Here is a 22,977-nt window from a genome sequence, read left to right as displayed (position 1 = left end):
ACTGGCCAGGAACTTGGGGAGGGACAGTGCTGAAGGCAACAGGAGTGTGGACACGTGGTTCGGCAGGTGAGCTGGGCTCGTTCCCGGCTGAGGCTCCTGACAGCTTCTTGCCCTTGATGATGTGGACTCTGCTCAGGCCACCAGATTGAAGTTCCCAGCCTCCGCAGCTCACTTGCTGCATGCCTCGGGCAAGAGAGCTAACTCCCAAACACAGGATTTTTTTTTTTTCTCCTCTGAAGCTTTGGGAGTCACAGAGCACTAACTAGGTGCCAGGGTTCCCACTGGAGGCTTCCTCATGGTCATGCTGAGCTTGGTGGCACAAGGGTTCCCCAGTGAGAATGGGCAGCTGCCCTTGTGGTAAGACAATGCAGGTTCTGGTTTGGGGCAGGACCTCACTGGGCCTTGCTGGTGGTAACCCAGGCCTCCCAGTTAGGGCCACAGGCACCACTCCTGTTCTTGAGTCCAACTTTGCTGTGGCTCTCAGGACCTGGGCTCCAGCAGGCCTGCTGATGAAGGACTTCTGAAGAGATGGCAGAATGAATCCTGAGGCACAAAGAGGTGGACAGGATGGAATTCTAACACCAGGATGAGTCTGTGGCCAACCCCGCACCCAGGCCTCCCCAGAAGGGCCCAAGACCCCCTCTTGGAGGAACAGCTGGGACACATCTAGAGAGGGGGCTTGGCTCCCCTTTCTTGCTCCAGGCCCTGGAGTAGACAGCCCTTCTTCCCTTCCCTTCCTCCTCAAATACCGGGAATTCCGTCGCCGCTGGGAGCCCAGGCCAGGCTGGGAACTTTGCCTCAGCTGGGAGTGGAGGAGGGGAAGGCTGGCCCCAGCCCTGACCTTGGGGAGGCTGTGTTGGCGTCTGTTCCAGGCCGTCAAGGGACCCTGGAGCACGGTGGCCCTTCAGTAAGTGCTGAGTAACAGGCACCAGCCGGCACTCACTCGGGGCCAGGTCATGGGCGCTGGCTGGAAGCCTGGGGGCCAGAACAGCACCTGGCATGCGAAAGGTGCCCAACCAACTGGAGGGCTCAGACCTATGCCTCAGTTTCCCTTATCTCTGAGAATTAAAAGGCATCCCTGTTTCCTTTTAGGGATGCTGTGACAGCAGAATGAGTTCACTATCAAGTAATGCTCATGGTATGCAGCAGCACTCAAGCTATACTTTAAAATCCGCATCCTGGAGTTAATAGGCTGGGACCAGATCCTGGGGCTGGTGAGGCCAGGGTTCCCGGGCCAGTCAGAAATTCAGACGCATTTGGGCATGAGCCTAGGAGCCAGGCGCTGTGGCAGGTGAGACTGGCTGGAGGCGGAAGGTCATACAGTTAGGAAGCAACAACCATCACATGCCTCAGAAAACGCCATGGGAGACACAAGTGTGTGAGGGCAGCAAACTCAAGGCTGTCTTACTCTGTCCCCTTTGTCCCTGGGCACACCACAGCTAGAAGTTGGGGGCAGAATCCTCACAGAAAAGCCTTTTGTCTCTGCAGCACAGGTCCCACGCTGGTGGGTGTGACTAAGACGTAGGCGGGCCAAGAATTGGGACATTCATGCAGACCAGGCTGGGAGAGCAAGGCGATGTAGGCAGGGGCGGGAGCAGCTTCTCCCAGCCAGAGCCCCGCTGCAGGAGCAGTCTGTGACCACAGTACCCAGAGCCAGGATGAGGAGGCAAGTGTAGTGGGGTTGACAGAGAGGGAGACGGTGCCCAGAAGGACAAGAGCTGGTGGGACAGATAGCACAGATGGCTGGCTGGAAGGCTAAGTGTGGGGTGGGGCAGAGCTAGTCAGGGAAGAGATGGGATGACAGCTGGCTGCATGCCAGGGGAAGAGTTGTACAAATGAGCTACAGTGGGACACATGGGCTGGTTGAGCTGCTATTCAGCTTTCCTGGCTAAGCAGCAGTGGACCCAGTTATTCAGAAAGGACTCAGGTTTTTCAGAACCTGTGTGTCAGCCTCCACTCCACCTCCAGAATGGGAAAACACACATAGTTTTTGTATTCATTAACAAAAAATATTAATGAAATCCACCTCCCTGCCACCCATCCCTGTCGGGCCAAGCCAGGGAGAGCTGTTCACTGCTATGATTTGCAGGCCTGCAGCTGGGATCTGCAGGCACGAAGTCCAGGGGGCCTGTGGCATCCGGCTGTAGTCCCAGCCTTAGGGGAAGGTGGAAATCCCAGTTTACGTGTGGAAGGGGGTGTCAGGAGCTCCCTGGGCCCTGCGTAGGCCCATAGGCTCTTGGGTGGCCGTCAAGAGAGCCGGGTGGTTCAACCGGACCTGGGTCTTGGCTGGCCTTAGCCGCCCCCCACCCCCTACCTGGATGCTGACCGTGGTGGCGTAGCTGAGGCGCCGGGCTGGGGGAGGAGGGGGCTGGGGCTGGGGTGGTGGCGAAGGCGCCCGGGATGTGGGGGCAGAGGAAGGCCAAGGGCCCCGGGGAGCTGCGGGGGCCTCTCCCCCGGGCCCCTGGCGCCGAGCCAGGCTCTGGCTGATGTATGAGGCTGCCAGGTACCTAGAGAGGGCAGCTGCACTGGGGCCCAGGAGCTGGCGACTCGGGGGTGGAGGGCTATGGGGTGGGCTCAAGTCTGAAGACATGGACCTGGCCACAGGAGAGACCGCATGGCATCGGGGTCTGGACACAGCCATGGTGGTCTCAGCCAGAGCGGGTGACAGGTCCTCCATGTCCAGAGCAGGTCCTCGCTTAGGCAGAGCCGAGGCCACTGCAGCCCTGGTGAGGCCATGCGGTGCTGGTGGAGGTGGGAGACTTGGGGCTCGGGTATCAGTGAGCAGGGACTCTGCTGCCAGCTCCTGCATATCCAGGAGGTCACCCTGCCTGGGCAGCAGTGGGAGGGCTTTGACCCGTGTGTCTGTGAGGCCCTGTGGGTGGGACGAGGCTGCGGCAGCTGAAATGTTTAGATCTGAGAGGTCTTGGGCCAGGGAGAATGGGGCGTTGGCTGGGACTGGAGCATCCAGGGCAGGCGAAGGTGAGGTATCTGGAACCTGGATGTCCAGGATGTCACAGGCCAGGGGTAGCGTGGTGCTGGCTGGCATCGGAGGTTCTGGGCTGCTTCCACACAGGAGCGAAGGGTTGATGGCTACACCACTGACAGCAACTGGGTCCTCCACATTCCTGGGACCGCCCTGTGTAGTCACTGGCATGTTGGTGGGGCTCTGGGTGTCCAGGCAGTCGTCTTGCTTGGGCAAAGGAGTGGCGGCTGATGCTGTGACAGCAGGATGGCAGCTCTGCGTGGGTGACACTGGGGGGACTCCAAGTTGGGTATCCATGGGAAGTTCCTGCTCAGGGACCTGCATGTCCATCTGGCCTCTATGCTCAACCAGATGAGTGGCGGCTGGCACTTCAACTTCCACATGGCCTCGGTGAGGCAAAGCTGAGGCAGCTGGCACAGGGATGTCTGGGGGGCCTTCCTGTTGGGCCAAAGATGATGTAGCTGGAGCCTGCGGCCGCTGGAAGCCTCTTGACTCAGGCCATATGGTCGGAGCATGGGCACCCCCGTGGTCTGACACCTCCTGGCCACCTAGGAGGCCACCCTGCTTAGACAAAGGTGTGGCAGCTTGAACACGGGCTGCGGGGCCCAGGGGGATAGACTCCTGGGCGCAGGCCAGTGGAAGGGCCAGCTCACACACCAGCACGTGTCCAAAGGCAGCCACGGGCCCTGTATGCAAAGAGAGCCCGGAGTCAGGATGGAGCCACCCAGCTGCGGCCACCTCCACTGCCCATGCACTTCAACCTCACCTGGCTCAGCCTGCTCCTGCGGCAGGCAGGGGGCTGGCTGCGGCTGGGCAAGGACCCTTGGCCGGCGGCGGGGCGCGTTGGCTGACGCCCGGGTCTCAGCCCGCTGCATCTGCTGGATGCGCTCGCTGTAGAGACGGGCCAACTCTCGCACTCGAGATGCTGCCCTTTCGGAACCTGGAACGCCTGCTTTCCCACTCGCGCCACCCCCTCCCAGGTCTGAATCTTCCAAGATGAGCAGCGGCTCTGGGAAGCCTGGCCGGGCCAGCTGCCCCTGCTCCAGGGCCTGCCATGCACTCCGGATTTCAGAACAAGAGCGGAATTGCAGCTCCTCTGGGAATGGCTGATCTTGGCTGTTGGCACGCTCAGGCTGGAAGGCTGGGAAAGACACGTCATCCTCTTCCTGTTCCTCTGGTTCGGCTCTGCTTTGCAAGGGCAGTTCCCCCAGCGTCTCGGGATGGTTTGCAGTGGGGAACAGTTCTCTCCTGGATGCTGGGGTCTCCACCGCCTCCTGCAGACACTCCTGGAGCCAGGAGTCACAGGGTGGGGCGGGAGGGCTGGGAATGTCAGGGACCCTAGGCATGGCTGGAAGGCAGGGTAATTCAAAAACACTGGAAATGTCCGAGAGACAGGGAAGGCAGGGCACTTGGGGAATTTCAGAACAGCCGGGAATCTCAGGAAGGCTGGGCACGTCGGGGATTCTGAGAAGGCCGGGAATGCTGGGAATTTCAGGCGCACTGGAAGACTCCAGTCCCTCCAGGACGTGGAGCGGGGAGGGCTCCCGATCTTCCAGCTCCAGCTCTTCCTCCTCTTCCTCTGAAGAGTCCCGGCTGGGCAGGGCTTGGAAAGGGAGCGGTTCACTGTTACCTGCCACTTGGGAGTCTCCGGGGAGCTTGGAAATGTTGTGGGCAGATGGCTGCAGCGGACACAGGGGTTGGGGACATAGAGATCAGGGTGAGTGTGCTCACTGGGGGACCCCCCTCCAGGGCCCTCAGCAGGGGAAAGCCTGACTCACTCCTGGGTCGCGGAGGCCTCTCTGGCTCAGCAGTTCCAGGATTTCCTCAGTGATAGAGGTTCCGGAGGGGTCCAGTGTGGGGGGTCCCGTGTCTTCTGGGTCCTCAGTGGGGCCAGAAGCTGAGCCTGGCACCTGAGGCTCTGTGGGTGTGTAGAGCTCCCCCTCGCTACCAGCATGCTGTGGACAGCAGGTGTACAAGGTCAAGCCACGGGGGGTGGGGTGGAGCTCCTAGCACACCTGCCCTTATGGAGGAGACCAAACCCTAACCCATTCTCTACCTGGGATGCTGTGCCCCAACTCTCCCCAGCCCCAGGAGCTGGGCACCCAACCCCTATGCCCAGGTGTTCCTTACCCTGACTCCAGGCTTCTCTGTGCATGGAGCAATGAGGAAGAGAGTGGGTGAGAAACAGGGATACAGGCACCAGTTACTCCACGCACCTGATGCAGCCCCCCTCCCCAGCATCCTCCCCAGGAGACAAACAAGGACCCTTCACTGACCGTTCTGTACAAATACGACACAGGAGTCCTTCACCGGCTCTGGGGATGGAGAGACAGATAGTGATGTCAGGGGATGCCCCTGCCTCCCTGGTCCCCAGTCACCACAGCTGCTGGCACTCACCGGACTGTCTGCGACCACGGCGACTCCCAGAGAGGCCTGGAGATGCAGCTGTGGGAGAGGCAGTCAGGACCCTGAGGTGAGTCCACTCAGGGAAGTGGGTGCTGGTGGAGTGTAGGGGCACAGGGGCCTCCTTTACCTGTGCTCCTCCGGCCAGGGGTGAATGTCCTGGCCTCACGGGGTCGTGGGGAGCTGAGCGGGGGCGTCAAGGGCTCTGGGATAGGCTTGCTTTTGGGAGCACCTGTGCAGAGAGATGGGGGGTTAGCGATTTATTTTCTGGCGGGAGTAACCCCACGTACTCCCACACCTCGGCCCCAACTCACAGTGCAGGCTATTCTCCAGGAGAACCTGTTTGGCCTGCAAGACAGAAGGACAGGGGCTGAGGAGGTCGGGGTCCCCAAGGGCGCATTTGCAATCACCACATGGTGCGGCTGATGGCTGGTGGGTGGTACCACAACCCGAGGTGGGCACCTGGCAGAGCCCAGCAGGTGGCAGGGGCTATACCTTGGCTGGGATGGAGGCAGGGTGGTTCTCAGAGAAGAGGCGCTGCAGGCAATGAATCCACAGCCTCTTCTCTTCCTGGTTCTTGGCCTGGAAGTGGCAGGGAGGAGAAGCCAGGAGGGGCAGGGATGAAGTCCAGGGGTGAAGAAGGATCCTGCCAGCCCAGACCTCCTCACCCCACGGTGCTCACCTGGAGCAGGTACCTGTGCTTGGGGATGGTCAGATCCGACACCTTGAACCCGAGAGGGTCTCGAGGATTCTCACTCACGCTCAGGTTGCAGCACTGGGGCAGGGGACAGAGAGGGGTGGCGGCTCATGGATACAGTGAGGTACCCTTGGGGATGTGTGTGGATCCCAACCCTCTAAAAGGTACCCCCAATTCCCATCACCACAGAGTCTGGCAGGCTCACTCCCTTGGCACCTGCCCTATGGGCAAGTCCAGCGCAGGCCTGAACCCAGCACTATCTGGTGAGTCGGCTGGCCTGGCCTTGCCTGCCTTCTGGAACCTGAGAGAAACTACGGCCCTTCCTCACCCCTACAGGTACATAAATAGCTGCCCCATCCCCAGACTCACAAAGATGTGGCCCTTGTAGGTGTATTCCAGCCCACGCCGCTTGGTCACGAGCAGCATCCGGGAGAAGAGAAAGAGCAGCCGCTCACCCCCGCGGAGCCGGGGGCCGCCCCCGCCACCCCCTCGAAATGCACCCTCCAGCACCAGCTCCCCAAAGGCACTGAGCTCCGGGCCGGTCCAACCGCTCAGCCGCCGCTGCACTTCCTGCCAGGCACAAGGGCATGGTCAGGGGGACCCCACAAACACGCCAAGAAGTAGGGGTCAGCCCTGAGTGACCTGACCCCGACTCCCTCCCCTGCCTTGCTCATGGCGCCCTGAGGACCACCTGTAGGCGTGCGGCGTGCTCTTGCTTGCGCTTCATGTCATTGATGTACCAGGCCACCGCCGTCATGGACACAATAGCTTCCTCCACCATCTCGCGGCCCCCGGCCCCAGGGCCCTCGGCCCAGTGCTTGCCTAGCTCCTGCCCAGCACACGGGGGGGGGGGGGGGGGAAGAGTAGAGGTCGGGGAAAGCAGCAGGTGTCTGGCCCTGGGCCCCACACCAAGCAGATGCCTCTCCAGGTGCCCAGCATGGCAGGCAGAGGACGGATGGACAGATGCCTCCTCCAGCCCTGTTAGAAGGTTATGGTGTGCCCCCCTGGCGGTAGTCAGTGGGGAACCCTTGCCACATCCCTCTGCCCCCCTCTGCTCCAGCCCGGGCCCTGGCTGACCTGCAGCAGCAGGTGGTACTTGAGGATGCGCTGTACAGGCTTCAGCAGGAAGCTCTGCAGGGGCAGCGAGTGGCGGAGCTGGGCCTGGCGCTCCTGCAACCACATGGCCGCTGGCGGAGACAGCGCCAGCTCCCGGAGCAGGGCCAGGGAGCTGGGGGCACAGCATGGGTCAGCTGGGGCTGGGGGCAGGGCTGGGAGGGCTCAGGGCATGACCAAGGTTCAGAAGCGGTCAGGGCCTCGCAGGGAGCAGGGAAGGGGGGAGGGGCAGTGAGGGCGATGCGTTCCTGGAAGAAGTCATGGAGCCAGGTGGGCTGGGGTCAGGGGATAGGGGCAGGTGGCACAGCAACTCGGGCACAGCCCAGCAGGGGCTCCTGGTACCTCACCTCGGGTAGTTCATGCAGTACAATGTGTAGATGTCAAAATCCTCGCTCTGCAAGGGACAGGGGTGTCAGGGAGACCCCAGTTGCCCACCACTCCCACCCAGGGTTGCCCATGCCTCCTCCTCCCCTGCAGCCCGGCCCAGGCCCCACCTTCAGCTCCTATCTCTGACTCACCCGCTGCACGAAGCACTGAGCAATGCCCCCTGCAGTGCTACAACCCTCTAGGTCCTCCAAGAGCTCACTGTGGGCAGAGAAGGGTCATGAGGAGCTTCCTGGGGACTGTCATGTCCCCAAGAATGGTCCTCTAATGGGGGGGTGGCATGTCTTAACCAGGCAGGGGGCACCACAGCCCCTAGTCAAAAGGGATGCCATGAGCCCCAAGAGCCCTGAAGATGCCAGGGTCCTTCCATGACCCTGAGAGAGCTGGCCAGGACATTCAGAGGGGCTGTGCCTGCTCCTGGGGGTTGGCAGTGTCCTGGCTGGGGTGACCAAGCCTGGGACAAGGAGCTCTCAGTGGTGAGCCTGGCAAATGAGGACAAGCTGGCCACACAGGCTCACTCCGCCCCAACCTCAGGACCCACAGACTCCAGCATTCGTGGCACACCCAAGCCTGACACGGTTCTGAAAGTCAACCTGAGGCCAGACCCCACCTGGGCTTGCACCCCCCCATCATGCTCCCACCCCAAACCCTGCTGTCCTGTGTGCCAGCCTGCAGGGAGCGGCTTGGATGAACACCCCCCCAGCTCCTATCACCCACCCCAGCCAGGGACCCTCTGCCCATTCCACCTGCCCCTGACCTGCTGAACTCGTAGATGTCTTCAATGTTGGCAAACAGCGTGCCCACCTGCTCCACACTCAGGTCCAGAACCCCACCGTCCAGCAGAGGGCCCAGGTAGTCCTGTGGGGGTGCCACAGTTATGGCAGGGAACAGGGCAGGGTGGGGATCTGCGGCCCTTGCCCTGGGCAGCCGGCCTCACCTCCACAATGCAGCGCAGGTCGCGGACATAGGCCCGCTCCGTCTCTACGATCTCCCGGGCCACACGCTCCAGCCTAGAAGGCTTTACTGAAGCTGCAATGCCCACGGGCGACAGATCCAGGCGAATGGGCGGCCCTGGGAGGGGCTCGGGCCTGGAGATGGGGCAGGCTGGAGTGGGCGCTGGGGCTGGGTCCCCCTCGGAGCCCACCGTGCTCAGAGATGTGGAGCTCCCGGACCCTCTTGGGGAGGCCATGGCGGGGGCGGCGGAGGCTGCGGGCATGGAACAGTCAGGGCATCTCCCCTGCCGGCACCCTGGCACCGCCCCCTCCCACCCCCACCTCGGGCCAGCGGCTTTCCTACAACTCCCCTCCTCCCACTGCCCCGTCCCTGGCCCAGGCAAGTAGCTCTTCACTCAGTCAGGCCATCCCCCCAATGGCCACACCCCAGCTGTACTGGTCAGCAAGTGGCTGGTCCTCACCTCTGAGCCTTTCCACATACTGTTCCCTTCGTGTGCTGACTTTCCTTCCTCTTCATCTCTAACTCTCTCTGCCTCCTAGAATCCCTCCCTAAGCTCCCATCCCACCAAGGCGGCTCAGCAAGCTCCAGTGGGGGTGGGCTGTCACAGGTCGTACTGACACAGGGTGTCTGTCACCCGCACACCCGCCACCCTGCCTCATGCTCCCACACTTACCTGTTCGGGTCTCACACACAGCGGGGCAGTCACACACCTCCCCAAGTCCGAGGCTGCGTTTGGCCAGGCTGGGTCCCCGGGCTCCCTCGGGCATGGCTGAGCGGACTCAGCAGCGACCTGCAGCCAAGATCCCCCACCGGTCTTCTGACATGGGGGATCCCACCGGCCCCTCTGCGGCCCAAACTCGGCACAAAGTGCAGCCCAAACACTCCCTCAGGTGTGGGTGTGGGTCATGCAAAGCCAGGGAGAGGCGCCCAGGCCGAAGTGACAGCCGAGGAAGAGGTGGGGGGCACGGAGAGAAAGAGAGACCCTCTAGACCCAGCCTGGGGGGAGGTGGAGACAAAGAGGCGCGGAGGCCCCGGGCTCCTGGGAACGGCAGGGCTCGGCGGCCTGGAGCGCAGGGCGAGGGGCAGGGCTGGGAAAAGCCGGGGGCGGGAGGCCGCGGGGTCCCAGGGGAGGAGGCTGGGGGACCGGATGCCAGGGTCCAGCCGCCGGCTCCCTTCCCCGCCCGGCCGGCCGCCGGCGTCGCCACCGCCGATTCCGGGGCGCCCGGAGCCCCCCTCTCCCGCGGAGCCCCTGCCGGCACGCCCCCCTCATTGTTCCCCGCCGCCCCTCCCCCAGCCCGCGCCTCCGGGCTCACCTCCCCGGGCCCCGGCAGGGCCCCTGCCTTCGGGGGGCACGCTCAGGCTCCGGGGGCTCCTGTGGCGCGGGGTCCAGCGGTGAGAAGTTCTCTCTGTCCTAAGTTGGAGCGGGGACAGCCTCGACTCCGGAGTGGCGGATGGGCCGGGCCGGGCTGGGCAGGGGTGGGGTGGGGTACACGGAGTCCCGAATCTTCTAGCGGGAGTCCCGCACGGGGCTCTCCGAGTCCCCCTGAACTCCAGGGGCGCGCGGAGGCGGCAGCGCGCGGGCTTCTAACTTCCAGAGTCCTCTTTGCAAGTGATGGACCCTCGAGCGGCAGGCCCGGACTCCCGCCGGAGGGGCTCGGGCCGCCCGGCCGGCGACTCGAGAAGGGAGTCTTGTCCTCCCTCGGGGTCCCCGTCCTCTCCCCACAGAGCTGCGGGACGCTCGGGGTCCAGGGGCCCTTGGGGGCGGCCGCCCGGCCGGCTCCTCAGGTGGGGAAGGGTCACCTGAGACGGCCCCCACACCCGGGCTCCGACACCGGGACGGGGGACCCACGGATCTCGGGGGTCTCTACGGACGCGGTGCCGGGGTCCGAGCCTCGGGGCGCCTCGGGCTGCCGGCTGCACGGCACAGGGGGCTCCCGGGGTGGCGGCGGCGCCACATCTGGAGAGTCCGGACCCAGCTGTGGGGCGGGGGGCGGTCGCCCGGGGCTTCCCCTCCCCCAGCCGCCCCGGCGCATATCCTGTTCCCGCCCGCGGGGGGGAGGGGCCGCCTTCCGGCCGGCCCGCCAGCGAAGGGTTAAGGCCCCACCTTACAGGCTCCTGAATATTCACGAGGAGGCGAGGCTTCCCCGGAAGGCTCCGCCCCCACATTCCAAATGCCTCGCCGACTATTTCCTTTTACAGCAAGGGCCCTCAAGGCGTGAGAATCCGCGACCGAGCACGTCCTGTCTCCTATTGGTCAGCCAGGAAGGTTCTATTTGCATACACAATGTGAGGGCGAGGCTTGCCCAAGTCACGTGGTCAGGAACGACTGAAGGAGTCACCGGCGGCGGAGCCCAACCGGGGCTCCAGTGGCGCAATCGGTTAGCGCGCGGTACTTATAAGACAGTGCTAGGCGGAGCAATGCCGAGGTTGTGAGTTCGATCCTCACCTGGAGCACTTTTAGTTTCTCCGCCAACCTTAATAAATTTATACATCATATCGGTCAATCCAAGCAGCCGGATCGCTTAAAAGGAACGAACATTCCCGCCCGTTTTCGGGCTCCGAACTCCTGTGAACTTGGGCCACACAACACCGTTACTGCCCGTCGGGAGGGCAGTTTTCATGCTGGCCACCAGGGGGTGATATCAGCTTTATTTGGTGTTACCAATCTGAGTTTTGACACTCGCTAGCCATGTGTGCGGGCCCTGGACCAACCGTGCCTAGGACTGTTTTCCTCCATATTCTAGAACCTTCCTATCTTATTTTGCAAGGGGCCACAGCCTAAAGAGGGGAGTGTGTGTCTCCATTTAGGCTCAAGCTGGACATAGGGGGAGGGCGCAGCCGGAGGTGGGGTGACCAAGGGCCTGTTGGGCCTGCAGACCGCGGACCCAGCGGTGAGGGCTCCGGTCCGGGAGCGCTTCCCCGCCCGGCAGGGATGGAGGAGGCGGCTTCCTGGAAGTCAAGTCCAAAGGTCAAAGCGAGCCAGCAGGAAGGGCCGGGGAGGGGGAGCGCGGGGCGGCCGGCGGGGGCGGGGCGCCGACTCGGGGCACGGCGGCTTCCGGGCCAGCGGCTGGTTCCCCGCGCCTCTTCCCTTGTATGGTCCGAGGCCGCGGCCGGTCGGGAACCCCGCCCGGCCTCGGACAGCGATTCCCCGGCCGCGGCCCCAGCCCCGCAAGGCCCTTCTCGAGCCAGTTTCCCAGGCCCGGAAATGCCCCAAGATCCCGCCAGGCCCAACTTCCAGGACCGGGCCGGCCCAAGCCTTCGCCCCGCCCGCCCTGGGTTCTAGAAGCTTCCTAGTTGTCTAGATTTGACTTGAGCGTCTCCAGAAGTCTCCTAAGAGGAGTGAGGCTGCCGAGCCCGCAGACCCGCCCGCGCCTGGCACATTCCGTCCTTTCGCCAGGCCGCCCGGCCTCGGCCCCTCGGGGACGAAAACATCCCGTCCCCGCCCGGGGAACCGGCTCGCCCGGCTTCGACCGGGATGGCGGCGGGAGCAGGGTGACCTCACCTGGCCCCGCCCTCTCAGGTGAACGGCCGGGCCTGGTGACGTCATTTCCTGCCAGGTAAGCGCCGCCGGGCGGCTCAGCTGCCCCCATCCCGCCAGCATGGGAAAGGGTTCTTTTACACGCAGATTCCTTTTATTTAAAAATTCCAAACAACACAAAAATATAGACTTTTAAGGTACCAATATATATATTACTTCATATATTATTATAGGACACTTAGAACAATAATTATACCATCACTTTCAATATTACAAAAAAAAAGGGGAAGAAAAATACATGGGAAGTAGACGACTCAATAGATATAAATATTATAAAATCTTATTAGAATAAATAAAGTCGTCATAAATAAAGGGCCCATTGGCTAAGGGGAGGGGCTTGGCAACAGCTTTGGCTACTTGCTCCTGGAGGGAAATTTAAGCACCAAAGAGTCTCCCTCGGGGACACTCCACCCGGCGGGGCCAGGAAAACCTGGGAAGGGGCCGACTGTTCACAGCACATCAAGATTCCAGAATAAGGATTCCAATGGGGGTGAGGGAGAATGGGGGGGAGCTAGGGACTCACTGCCTCCCTGTATGCTACATCTGTAAAGAACCCCAGGAAACACTGTCCCCCAACACCATAAACACTGAGCTGGCACACCAGGGACCTGCCCCAGCGTGGGGTCCGGAGGGGAAAGGGGGGCTGTTTGTGAAATTAATGCATTTTGGAATGTGGGGAGGGAAAGACACGTTTGATGTCATCAGGCACCTGTCACTCGGACACAGAGATGCGATTGAAGATGGGGAGCCTCCTGGGGGCTGCAGGTGGCTGGGGTGGCCCCAGCACCCCAGTCTCAAAGACAGGGGAGTCCGACCCACCGAGACTGCTACCGCTGCTGGCGTACTCATCAGGGTCGGAACCCAGAGAGTGAGCCGAGGGGCTCCGGGCCAGACCACCCAAGGGCCCCCAGATGCTGCTGGGATTGGCCCTGCGGCAGGAGGGACAACAGGTAGCAGTGGGGTCCCTTCGAGTCACGGGGGTCCCAGGGGCAGCCGAGAAGGCAGAGGGGGAAAGAGGGAGGTCCCCGGGTGGAGGCGGGGAGCTGGAGGGGGAGAAGGCCCAGGCAGAAGCAGAAGGGCCGCCGGCCAGGCCCGGGGGTGGCGGCGAGGTCCTGCGTCCTGAAGGCAAGCCGGAGAAGCTGATGCTCTGGCGCAGCACGTGGGGGTGGCCAGTGGCCGCCTGGTCCTCGTTGGGGTTGTGGATGAAATGGCAGCGGGAGCCGTAGGGACAGCGGCCCTGGAGGTAGAACTTATGGCACAGTTCAGTCTTGTACTTGGGGTGGCGGTTGGCCTGGCGCAGCTCGCTCAGGCCGTGGGCGAACTGGCACTTGGCCCCGTAGCGGCAGCGGCCGCTTTCCGAGAAGGTCCGACACAGCTCCGTCTTGTAGCGGGAGGAGGTGGTGGGGGTCGCGGTAGGCGAGGTGGGTGAGGGTGACAGCTCAGGGGCTGGGCGCGGAGCCAGGGGTGCAAAGCCAGGCGGCGGGGGCACCCAGCCGCAACTGCGGCCCTCTACCAAGCTGGTGGAGCGGCCGGGCAGGCGAGAGGTGACCCCAGCCGGGTTGGGGTCCGCTGGGTTCAGGCCCCAGAGTCCCGAAGGCTCCGTCCCTCCGTGGTCAGATGGGGGGTCAATGTGCAGTGACAGGAGGCTCTGTGGGAACAGCGACTGGTTAGGACACCCGAAAATGCAGGGTGACGCGCGCCCCAGCCGCACTCGGAGAGCTTGCCAGTCCGGTTTGTGGGCTCCGTGCCGGAGCCCCACCCGCCCACGAGCCAACCCGGGGTTTCCGGAACCTAACGATTGAGAGATTGAGGGTTCTGCGTCCAGTCACCCCAACAGGGACCCTGAAGCCAAAGCACACCAATAGTCCCCTCAACTTTGAGCGGCCTCCGGTCTCCCCGGGAGACGAGGCGCGAACCGAGTTCTCTAGTTTCACAATGGGAGGGAGCTGGGCAAAGTTGAGCCGGGGAGTCGGATCTACGGGGTTTGAGTTGCCGGAGAAGAGTCGGGCGTGAGAGGCACCCAGTCAGCTTCCCCAGGTCACGACGTGGAGGAAGCCAGGTGTAGAACTGCTTCCGCCTCCAGCCAGCTCGGGTCCGAGCAAAGTCCCCCCATCTTCCACCTCCACGGGCCCTCCCCGACATCCAGGTGCTGGAGAGAGCCGCGGGGAGGCGAGGGCTCTATTTTCACCCTCCCCATATTAAAGTCCCCGGAAAAGGCAGGTAGGCGCCCCAGGTAGCGGAGTCGTGGCACTGAAAGAGTTCCCAGCTAGCCAGAGAAGCTGGCGACCCGGGTCGATATTTCCGGAGCTGGGGAGTCCGGCGGGGGACTCACCTCGTAGATGGCAGCGAGGTCCATGGCGGCGCGTTTGGCCCCGAGGGATCAGCCCAAAGTGGGAGCGCTGAACCGGGCTGCGGCTCCAGCCTACAGGACACCTACTTATAGGGCCGCTCCAAGTGGTCATGACGGGGCGGGGCCGGGCCGGGGGCGGGACCAGGAGGGGCGCTTCCCGGACGCGCGCCCCCGGCGCAGCCCGGCCGGCCCCCCGGGCCAAGGCGACCGTGGGCTGGGCCCGCGACCGAGGGCTGGGCCCGCGGCCGACCGCTGCCTGGACGAGGGCGCGGCAGGTGGTGGTGGTCGGGGAGGGAAGGGAAGGGCTGAGGCTGGGTGGAGGCAAGGCTGACAAGGGCAGAGGGAGAGAAAGAGGAAGAGAAAGAGAGACGCCGGCGGAGTAGAGGGAGGGAAAGACGGGGAGGGAGAGGTGTATACAGAGAGGGCTGGAGAGAAAAGACGCAGGTAGATAGGCAGAGGGAAAGAGGAAGAGCCCGGAGGGAGAGCCAGGCTGACGTGGGGAGGGAAGGGACACAGGTGTCCCGCATGCAACAGGTGGAGGCGCGCAGGCGACAAGACACAGGGAGGAGGCGGTGGCCCCAGAGATAGAAGCGATAAGAATCGAAGAAAAAACCCCTTATGCCCCTCACAAAGAACCAGGACACTTAAACACCTCCAGAGGAACCTGGCCAAGTGCACAGAGGAAGGGAGGCAGGCATCGCTCCTGGGAGGGAACGCTCTGTTCTCGGACACCTGCCTCCACCCTCACAATCCTCCCCCTAACTGAAGGCTGGGTGAGGTCCCAGATGCCTGAGGCCCCTCACCTGCCACGGGTAAGATAGTGGCAGATTCCTCTGGGCGGGGCTTGCTTCTAGTGCTTTCCATTCTTGAACTCGGTGCCCAGGAACACCGCAGGGACACCTGAGTCTGTGACTGTCCCAGCCCCAGCCAAGGGCTGTAGCTGCCCAGTAGAGCGAGGACATCCCCCTTCCAAACTCCACGCTCCCAACCCCAGCCTAGGAACACCCAGGAGGGGAAAAGGCGCCAAGTCTGTTATTATGTGAAGGACCGCCTCGAGTGAAGGCTATTTTCAAGAGCAAGAAGTGGGTCAGCCCTATTGCCTGCTGATGGGCTGCTACAAGTCTAAATTATCCAAGCACGTCGCCATATTGGCAAGGCTTTCATAATCGAAGCATTTGCCCGGCGTGAAGGCTCTGCAGAACTGGGAAAGGGGAACAAAAAAAAATTTTTTTTGAAACTTTTTAAAAGGGGATCTTGGTGAGCTGGCTGCCTCGTGCAAAGATGGTGGCCACAGGGGTCACAAAGGCGCAGAAGTTCCCGCGCACGGCGGCGGCTGCGGGCTTGTGTCGAGGTGGGGGAGACCCTGACAGGCTCGGCGCGCCGGGGAATCCCTGGTGCGGCGCTCTCCGGGGCTGAGGGGCCTTCCAAGGCCGGTCCCGTGAGCTAGGCGGGCCGCGGGCGGCTTTGGCACGGTTGCAGCCTCCCCGCTCGCCCGTGACTCACTCGCGCGGGGCGGGGGAAGGGGGGCTTCCTGGAAGCCGTGACGAGGAGGCTCAGCCCGGACGCCCAGGTTCCTCTCTGGTAACCAGGGCTCGTGTCTCCTGTAAACAGAGGACAACGTGGGGAGGTGGGGGGACGAGGGGGACCTGGGACTTGCCTCCGAGCTGGCACTAGATCTTCGGGCTGTTTGTGGGACTAAAGCAAAACGCCCCAGTGCGCGTGCGTGGGGGAAGGGTATCTCCTAGGGGGGTCCTCCAAGCAGGGCTGGGCTCTGGCCCCGATCTCGGAGGAGGGATTCCAGTTTCAATTTCCTTGGAGACTGGGAACACGTCGCATCCTTGAGTCAGCCTGCCCCCCTCCCCTCTCCCAAGTGCTGAGTCATCTGCCTGAAAGCCTGGAACTTGGGGATCCCACCACTCCCTACGAGTTTGGGGCCTGGGCTTTGCACGAGACAAGGCTGTGACGTTTCTGCTCCAAACTCAGAACTCACAGACTCCAAGCAGCCAGGCCCCTGCGTCCTGGGCCCGCTACCCTCCTCCCTCAGAGCCAGGGGTCCGGGTCGGGGTCCCCCAGCCCCTTCAGTGTCGTACTCCTACCCAGCTCGTCCCGCGACCCCTCCTCCCTCAGAGCCAGGGATCAAGGTCGCCCCCTACTTCCCCCCACCTCCAAGTCGTTCCCAGTCTCAGCGTCCCAGACCAGGAGGAAATTCACCCAGGACTCCTCCCCGTTCCCCACGTAGCCAGCGGGGAAAATCCGCGGCTCCAGCGGCGGCCGGGAATCCCCTCTGGAATGAAGGTGGGGAAGGGGGAATGCCTGGGTCCCCCGCGGGGCGCGCGGGGACGGGGTGGGGAGGTGGGGGCGGGGGTCGCGGCTGGTCGTGTAGCGGGGCGGGAAGAAAGGGGCGGAAACCAGAGAAGCTAAAAATACAGCAAGCACTTCCGGCCCAAGGGGGAGGGGAACGGAGAGCAGAGTTTCCAGAAAAACAAGCAGGGACGGGAAACGCGGGGGTGTGAGAGTCGGGGTGTGTGTGTGTGTGTGTACACGCGCGCGGGCGAGCCAGATTGCCGTGTGCTCGCGGCACGTGTGCCTGGGGACTTGCAGCGAGCACGGGCAGGGGACACAATGCCAGGCTCCCACCTGCACAGCTGGGTGTAGTTGTGACCACAGAGGGATCAGCAGTTGACAACGTGTGTGTAACCGCCTGGACTGACCCCGCGGGGGCTGTGCTCACGTGTGGAGCATGGCAGCCCGCGGGTGGCCGCGTGCCAGCCGGCAGGTGTGTGGACATGGTCAGGTTGCAGGGGAAGCCACGATTGGGCCTCGACTCTGGATGCGGTTCCTCTACGGCCCAGTCACAAGGTGGTGAAACCCATGAACTTTGGTTACTGACGTGGACGAAGGCGCGTGACGTGGGAGGGACCTTCCCTGTCCCCCCTGCCCCCCGGGGCTGTTTTTGGGAGCAGACAGAACAGGCGCTCGCACCTGGGAAGCCAGTGCTCTGTGTGTGCGCGCGCGTGCGCGCCAGCCTCATCTGTGCCCACTGCCGAGTCCACTCTGGCTGTGTTTGCCGGAGAGCAGGGCTGAGTCAGCTGTGATGGGCAAAGTCTGCGATGGGTGAGAGATAGCGGCATAAGTGGCGGTTACAGCCTTGTTTACAGACTCAGCCAGGTGGTGGGTGATGGGCTGGGCTAGTCAGCTGGCAGAGCTGAGGCTGTCCCCGTGTCCCCTGGCCTCACCCAAACCCTATCCCTGCTCCCTCATGCAGCCACAGCCTCCTCACTGTCCCTTACACACCTGCCATCGATTCTGGACAGCCACAGGGCTCCCTCCCTCTCCCTCAAACCTGCTGTATCACCGCTTCAGTGAGATTAAAAAAACAAAACCAAAAACGAAACAACCTTGTTGTTTATTTATGACAATTAATGCATGTAACACCAAATTATTATAGACAGTGTTTATGAAATTACTACTGCCCAACCAAAGTTCTAGCACTTTTTTTATAATCAGAAGAGAGAGAGGACCCTGTCTGGGCTGGACCTAATTACTGGCGCCATCACACTTCCTCTCGGGGTGGGGTGGGGAATCTGGAGCTAGAGGCCCACACAGGACCCAGGTGCTCCATGGTGGCGTGGGAGCACCCCAGCTGGTGCTCAGCCCTCCGGCCCTGGCCCAGTCCTGGCTACCCAGACGCTTTCTCCATCCCGTCATGTCTCCTGCGATTACAGATCTTCAGTTCTGGTCACACTCTGCTGCCTTTGCCTTGAACCCCTCCTCCTGCTGGCCATGCTGTGCTGTGGGTCCTCTCGCTCAGGCTCCCACGGCATGGACGTGGGCTCCAGGACCTGGGGCTTGGCTGGCGCTAGGTGCTCAGTAAGCGTCTGTTGAATGTTCTCTGACTTTTGGTACACATCTCCCACCATGCATGGTGCTTCATGTGCGTCCAGCACCCTGGCGACCAACTGGGCATCTCTTGGGTTGTGGTTTTATGTTCTTTTGAAGATTTTTACTGGAAAGGCAGATTTAGAGAGGAGACATCTACTCACAATGGCTGCCAGAGCTGGGCTGATCCAAAGCCAGGAGCTTCTTCCAGGTCTCCCAGGCAGGTGGCAGGGTCCCAGGGCTTTGGGCCGTCCTCGACTGCTTTCCCATGCCACAAGGAGGGAGCTCGAAGGGAGGTGGAGCAGATGGGATACAAACCAGTGCCCACATGGGATTCCGGTGCATGAAAGATGAGAGCTTTAGCCATTAGGCTACCTTTGTGTTCAAACTGACTTGTCCCCGAGTGCTAGGCAGAGGGCATGTTTCTGTCGATTGCCCTCTATGTGGCCATAGCGGGGCCTGGATCAGGCTGAGGTTAGGAGCCAGACTCAATCGGGGTCGTCCATGCGGGAAGCAGGGACTTGAGTGCCTGAGCTAGCCATCTGCTGCTTTCCAGGTGCATTGGCAAGGAGCTGGAGCAGGAGTGGAGCAGCTGGGACTCGAACTGGGGTTTTTGGTGGACACAGGCATCTGCAAGCAGTAGCTTAACCTGTGTCAGTCCTGGCCCATGTTCCTTTCAAAGGCAGATGGACAGACAGTCCATCTGCTGGTACATTCTCCAAGCGTACAGCAGGCAAAAGCCGGGAACCCTGGCCTCAGCTGGGTCTCCAACACACTGGGTCATCAGCTGCCCCCCTGTGTACATGGAAACAGGAAACTGGACAGGGAAACAGGGCTGCAATGTGAAAGCAGACACTCCAGCCTGGGATACCTCAAGGGATGCACTGTGAAGTCACCATGCAGCACTGCTGGCCTCCGGACAGTGTGTGCTGTAGCACTGACACTCCCCTGGAGGACCAACTGTACCTCTGTCCTTTGCATATGTGCCCACAGCCTGCTACTGGCCTCCCCTGCAGCGGTATGGTGTATGTGCATGTGGTGCCGCCTCCTTCCCACAATACCCAAGGCACCTGCATCAAGCTGGGCAAACAGGGCTTTCTCTGTGTGCTTATCATGGGAGTAGGTGTGGCTAAGATGATGTGGGTGCCCAGCTGGCAGGGGTTGGACTGTGTGCAATCCTGCCATCCTGGCAAGCCCCAGGCTGGGTGGTATTGTGGAAGCATTTTGTAGCTAGGACTAAAGTCCATCATCAACTGACATCAGGGAGGGAGATGACCGTGGGTCATTAGAGGGGCTGACCCAGTTCAACAGGAGGGCAGGGCTAGGGCTCTGTTTTGGGTATGAAGTTTTCTCCCCTGCCGGCCAACTCATCCCTCTATCCTGGCACTTCAGCAGTCACTGGGGAGCAATTTGCTGGCACACACACAAACACACACACACACCCTCCCTTCCCTGGCCACTTTCCTGTGTGAGACCTTGGGCTCTGGGGTCACAGGCACCAGGGTGCAGGGGTGCTGGGCGGGGCCATCCTCTAGCCAGGCTGAGTCACTGGAGCCTTGCGCACTGCTGGCGGCTCCTCCCTGTGCTTGCCCAGGCCTGAAGGCCACAGCTGAGCTCCCCAGAGCAGTGATCTGGGAAGTGGGGAGCAGGGATCCTGGGGGGGTCCACCGGCTCTCCCCAAAGCCCCCTCCCTATGGCCTGCTTCCCGGAGCTGGGTTCTTCCCCGGGACTTGATGATTCACCACATTTGGGGCCTTTTCACTTCTCCTTTGGGCTAAAAATATGGGGACCCAGGCATCCAGCTGGGCCCTGCCTCCCCGTCGATTGCACAATTCCCTTCACCCCGAGTTCTGCTGACGCAGGGCCTGGGGATGGGTATGTATGTGTGTGCACCGGGGGGGGGGGCTCAAGCTGCTCCCCCATCAGGCTTGCTGAGGTCAGGGCCCAGAACCCTGCCACTTCTCCTTTCCCAGGGTGGACTGACACAGGAGGGGCTGGGGGATCCTGGAAGGACACCAAGTCCCCCTCCTTAGACCCAGGGGTTCTGTTTGCCCCCACAGTCACAGAGTCTCAGGAAGGAGCAAGAGGCTGAACATGACCAGAGGGACAGCGAGGTGAGGGACAGGAGACACAAGAAAAGCAGAATGAAAAAAAAAAAGAAAAAGATGCCTAAAAATAGAGAAGACCTAGGACTTACAGGATGGAATGGAGACAACTTGCCAAGAGGGGCGGCACGAGGGACCCAGCCTGGCAGCGCAACCGGGCGGCCAGGTGGGAAGACAGCCCACAGCCTAGAGATCCTGGGTGGGCCCAGTCCAAAGTCCACTGCCCGCACTGGGCAGAAGGGGCCAGGGCCCGCCCTGCTGGCCTCTGCTGCCCTCTGCTGGTCTTGAGCTCATTGCTCAGGCGAGAACAATCACAGCAGCCAAGTGCTTTGGCTCAAACCATTCTTCATTTCCTTGCTGCCATGCTTGCGCGCCACCCCACTCCACCCCCTGCCCTGCCCCGCCCCCTCACAGGGTGCCCCCCGGGCCGGCCGGTGGTGCCGGCGTCTTGCCCGTGACCTTGTTGGCACAGTCCAGCAGTGCCGTGTGAATGTCCTTGGCACAGGCGATCTGGGCTTTGATGACGGCCAAGTACTGCGGGTAGGGCAGGCTGTCAGGCTGCACCGCGTCGGGCTTGGTGGCTGTGGGCACCAGCGTGGGAGAGTGCTTGGCGCTGTCGCAGCTCTGGGACAGGCATTCGTGTGCCAGGCGCTGAGGACGGGCAGGCCAGGATGCAGCATCAGCCTTGCTCGGTTGGAGGTCCTTCCAGCCCCACCCCACCCCACCCTGGTGCAGCACTCATGCCCTGACACATGCATCACAGTGCCCGGCCTCCCAGGGCATTCCTGGGCCCCCAGACTTCCTGTCCCCACAGCCCCTCCTCCTGAATGCCCTGGCTCAGGGGTGGTGTGGGGAATATGCCAACGGGGCACATGGCTTATCCTGCAAACTCCTCCCCAGTAGTGCATTAGTCCCATGGCTGACAGCTCCCTGTCCTGCCCTTGACCCCGGGGCTGGGGGAGCAGGTAGTCTATCTCCAGTCTTCCTGAATCCCTCCTGGGGCTCCTCCCTTCAGCCCACCTCTCATCTGCCACCTGAACTTCCCCCACAGCCCATCTGATTTCCTCAACAGTTAGTCCAGAGTAGCGGTGTCAGAGGCTGTCAAGGAGATCTGGGCGTGAAGCCTGGATGTCTGGTGGGTGCCTCACACGCCTGGGCTGGGCTGATTGAGACCTGCAACGCAGGAACTCGCGGAGGAGGAGGAGGAACTGGAGTGCAGGTGGAGACTGACTGTCCATCTCACATCAGAGACCCTCCTCAGGGCCACACCCCCAGTCGTTCCTGGAGGACCCCTCTGAGCTGTCCCTGCTTTGGGGGACAAGCTGGAATGTTTGGGTCACTGAGCCTGGAGCTTCCGGAGGACAGGGCTTTGGACAATGCTGTGTGCCTAGCGAGTGGTAAGGGGTTCCTGAAGACCCTGACGCCCCTGCCCAACACCCCCAGGGCCACTGTGGCAGGTGCTCACCAGGCACAGCTCCAATTGGTCACAGAGTGCGTAGAACTCCTCCAGGCACTTGTCAAAGCGCTGGATGGGCCCATCGCTGCTCTTCCTACAGCTCGGGAGAAGAGGCTGACTGAGGAATGCGCTTCCCGTCCCAGGCACAGCCCTGCACAGGGAGCCCCAAGCATCTCTTGGACGCGCTAGGGGGGTGTGTCCCAGTGGATGGGGGAAGACTGTCCCAGACTGGAGAAGGGCTATTCCGGGGCGCGGGGAAGGGCTGGCGAGGGGGTTGCACTCACTGTCCGTTGTCAATATTCGTGTTCTGGATCAAGTTTTGGGCTGCAACCTTCATCAAGGTCTACAATTCACCAAAAGAAAACACAGCTCTAGCTGATCCACACTCGTCCCTGGAGATCCAGGCCAGCCCACTCGGCTCGTCCCGCCGCCCCCACCGCGACTACCTCCCGTGTCCAGGTCGGGCCCAGCCGGACAGCAGCCCCTCGGTCAGCGCCGCCCCCCAACGCCCGCCGGCCCCGCACCTGCAGACTCTCCTTCAGCTGCGGGATCAGCATCTTGTAGCGCTGCACGGGATCGAAGTCCTGTTGCTGCTGCTGCAGCAGCCCGCTCTGCGACGACCCCACCAGCTGTGCCGGCGGCTGCGGCGGCTGCTGAGGCCCCGGGCCGCCGGCCGAACCGGGCCCAGACACCCCCGCCGCCGAGGAGGCTCCCGCAGCCTGCTGCTGGGAGGCAGCCATCTTGCACGCTCAGAGCGCCGGAAATGCGTCACACGCGTGTCTCTCTAAGGACTTCATTAGCTAGTTGGGTTCCGCCTCCCGAGGGTGTGAGCCAATAGGAGAAGAGGGAGGGACTTGGTTTTCACAAGCTCCACCCCCAGATTGAAATGGCCTGCAACCAATCACAAGAAGGCTCTGCCCACCGCTCCGCCCTCTTCCCCAGAATTGGCCAATCCGCGCGCGGCTTGGAGCGGACTCTGTTTCCCTAAAGGCCTCGCGGCCTGAGGCGCCTGTCGGGTCCTCAGCCTCCCGGCGGCGGTTGTAGGAACCGGGAGCTGCGCGTCTTCCTCAGGCTCGACAGCCCGGCTCTGCCCGCCCGCACGCCCGCACGCCCGC

The 22,977-nt window shown here is 62.3% G+C and overlaps 3 protein-coding genes and 1 non-coding gene across 5 annotated transcripts; 1 reads left to right on the top strand and 3 right to left on the bottom strand.

Moving 5' to 3' along the window:
* Positions 1 to 1,305: 1,305 nt before the first annotated feature.
* On the bottom strand, positions 1,306 to 9,787 carry PLEKHG2 (pleckstrin homology and RhoGEF domain containing G2). 2 transcript variants are annotated; one of them, XM_058674252.1, is made up of 19 exons: positions 9,208 to 9,787; positions 8,518 to 8,786; positions 8,338 to 8,438; positions 7,715 to 7,781; positions 7,544 to 7,590; positions 7,161 to 7,311; positions 6,775 to 6,912; positions 6,453 to 6,653; positions 6,069 to 6,161; positions 5,882 to 5,968; positions 5,701 to 5,734; positions 5,517 to 5,618; positions 5,381 to 5,428; positions 5,260 to 5,298; positions 5,114 to 5,130; positions 4,762 to 4,938; positions 3,750 to 4,662; positions 3,521 to 3,669; positions 1,306 to 3,421 (listed from the first exon to the last, which is right to left on the bottom strand). In XM_058674252.1, the coding sequence occupies exons 1-19, from the start codon at positions 9,299 to 9,301 to the stop codon at positions 2,180 to 2,182; spliced, it is 3,969 nt and encodes a 1,322-aa protein (XP_058530235.1). In that variant the 5' UTR covers positions 9,302 to 9,787; the 3' UTR covers positions 1,306 to 2,179. The 2 variants fall into 2 exon arrangements, with proteins under 2 accessions (XP_058530235.1, XP_004595239.2); XM_004595182.2 differs by having other exon boundaries at positions 1,306 to 3,669.
* Positions 9,788 to 10,894: 1,107 nt separating this feature from the next.
* On the top strand, positions 10,895 to 10,988 carry TRNAI-UAU (transfer RNA isoleucine (anticodon UAU)). The gene is made up of 2 exons: positions 10,895 to 10,932; positions 10,953 to 10,988. It is a non-coding gene; the product is annotated as a tRNA-Ile (tRNA).
* A 1,209-nt stretch (positions 10,989 to 12,197) lies between these two features.
* ZFP36 (ZFP36 ring finger protein) lies at positions 12,198 to 14,542 on the bottom strand. The gene is made up of 2 exons (XM_004595098.4): positions 14,405 to 14,542; positions 12,198 to 13,720 (listed from the first exon to the last, which is right to left on the bottom strand). The coding sequence occupies exons 1-2, from the start codon at positions 14,426 to 14,428 to the stop codon at positions 12,785 to 12,787; spliced, it is 960 nt and encodes a 319-aa protein (XP_004595155.2). The 5' UTR covers positions 14,429 to 14,542; the 3' UTR covers positions 12,198 to 12,784.
* A 3,267-nt stretch (positions 14,543 to 17,809) lies between these two features.
* Positions 17,810 to 22,730, bottom strand: MED29 (mediator complex subunit 29). The gene is made up of 4 exons (XM_004595097.3): positions 22,387 to 22,730; positions 22,147 to 22,205; positions 21,872 to 21,956; positions 17,810 to 21,057 (listed from the first exon to the last, which is right to left on the bottom strand). The coding sequence occupies exons 1-4, from the start codon at positions 22,600 to 22,602 to the stop codon at positions 20,815 to 20,817; spliced, it is 603 nt and encodes a 200-aa protein (XP_004595154.2). The 5' UTR covers positions 22,603 to 22,730; the 3' UTR covers positions 17,810 to 20,814.
* Positions 22,731 to 22,977: the final 247 nt, after the last annotated feature.

This window comes from Ochotona princeps, chromosome 16 (genome assembly GCF_030435755.1).
Source record: "Ochotona princeps isolate mOchPri1 chromosome 16, mOchPri1.hap1, whole genome shotgun sequence".
Taxonomy (NCBI): Eukaryota; Metazoa; Chordata; class Mammalia; order Lagomorpha; family Ochotonidae; genus Ochotona; species Ochotona princeps.
Note: the sequence above shows the minus strand (reverse complement) of the source record. Positions and strands in the feature narration are given on the sequence as shown.

Coding starts and splice junctions, on each gene's coding strand:
- PLEKHG2 (XM_004595182.2), bottom strand. CDS start 9,301: ATGCCCGAGGGAGCCCGGGGACCCAGCCTGGCCAAACGCAGCCTCGGA. Junction 6,162..6,452: donor CCTACAAGGGCCACATCTTT/GTGAGTCTGGGG, acceptor CCCCTGCCCCAG/TGCTGCAACCTGAGCGTGAG. Junction 5,429..5,516: donor CCCTGGCCGGAGGAGCACAG/GTAAAGGAGGCC, acceptor CCTCTCCCACAG/CTGCATCTCCAGGCCTCTCT.
- ZFP36 (XM_004595098.4), bottom strand. CDS start 14,428: ATGGACCTCGCTGCCATCTACGAG. Junction 13,721..14,404: donor ACCTCGCTGCCATCTACGAG/GTGAGTCCCCCG, acceptor CTGTTCCCACAG/AGCCTCCTGTCACTGCACAT.
- MED29 (XM_004595097.3), bottom strand. CDS start 22,602: ATGGCTGCCTCCCAGCAGCAGGCTGCGGGAGCCTCCTCGGCGGCGGGG. Junction 22,206..22,386: donor AGCTGAAGGAGAGTCTGCAG/GTGCGGGGCCGG, acceptor GGTGAATTGTAG/ACCTTGATGAAGGTTGCAGC. Junction 21,957..22,146: donor ACGAATATTGACAACGGACA/GTGAGTGCAACC, acceptor CCCGAGCTGTAG/GAAGAGCAGCGATGGGCCCA.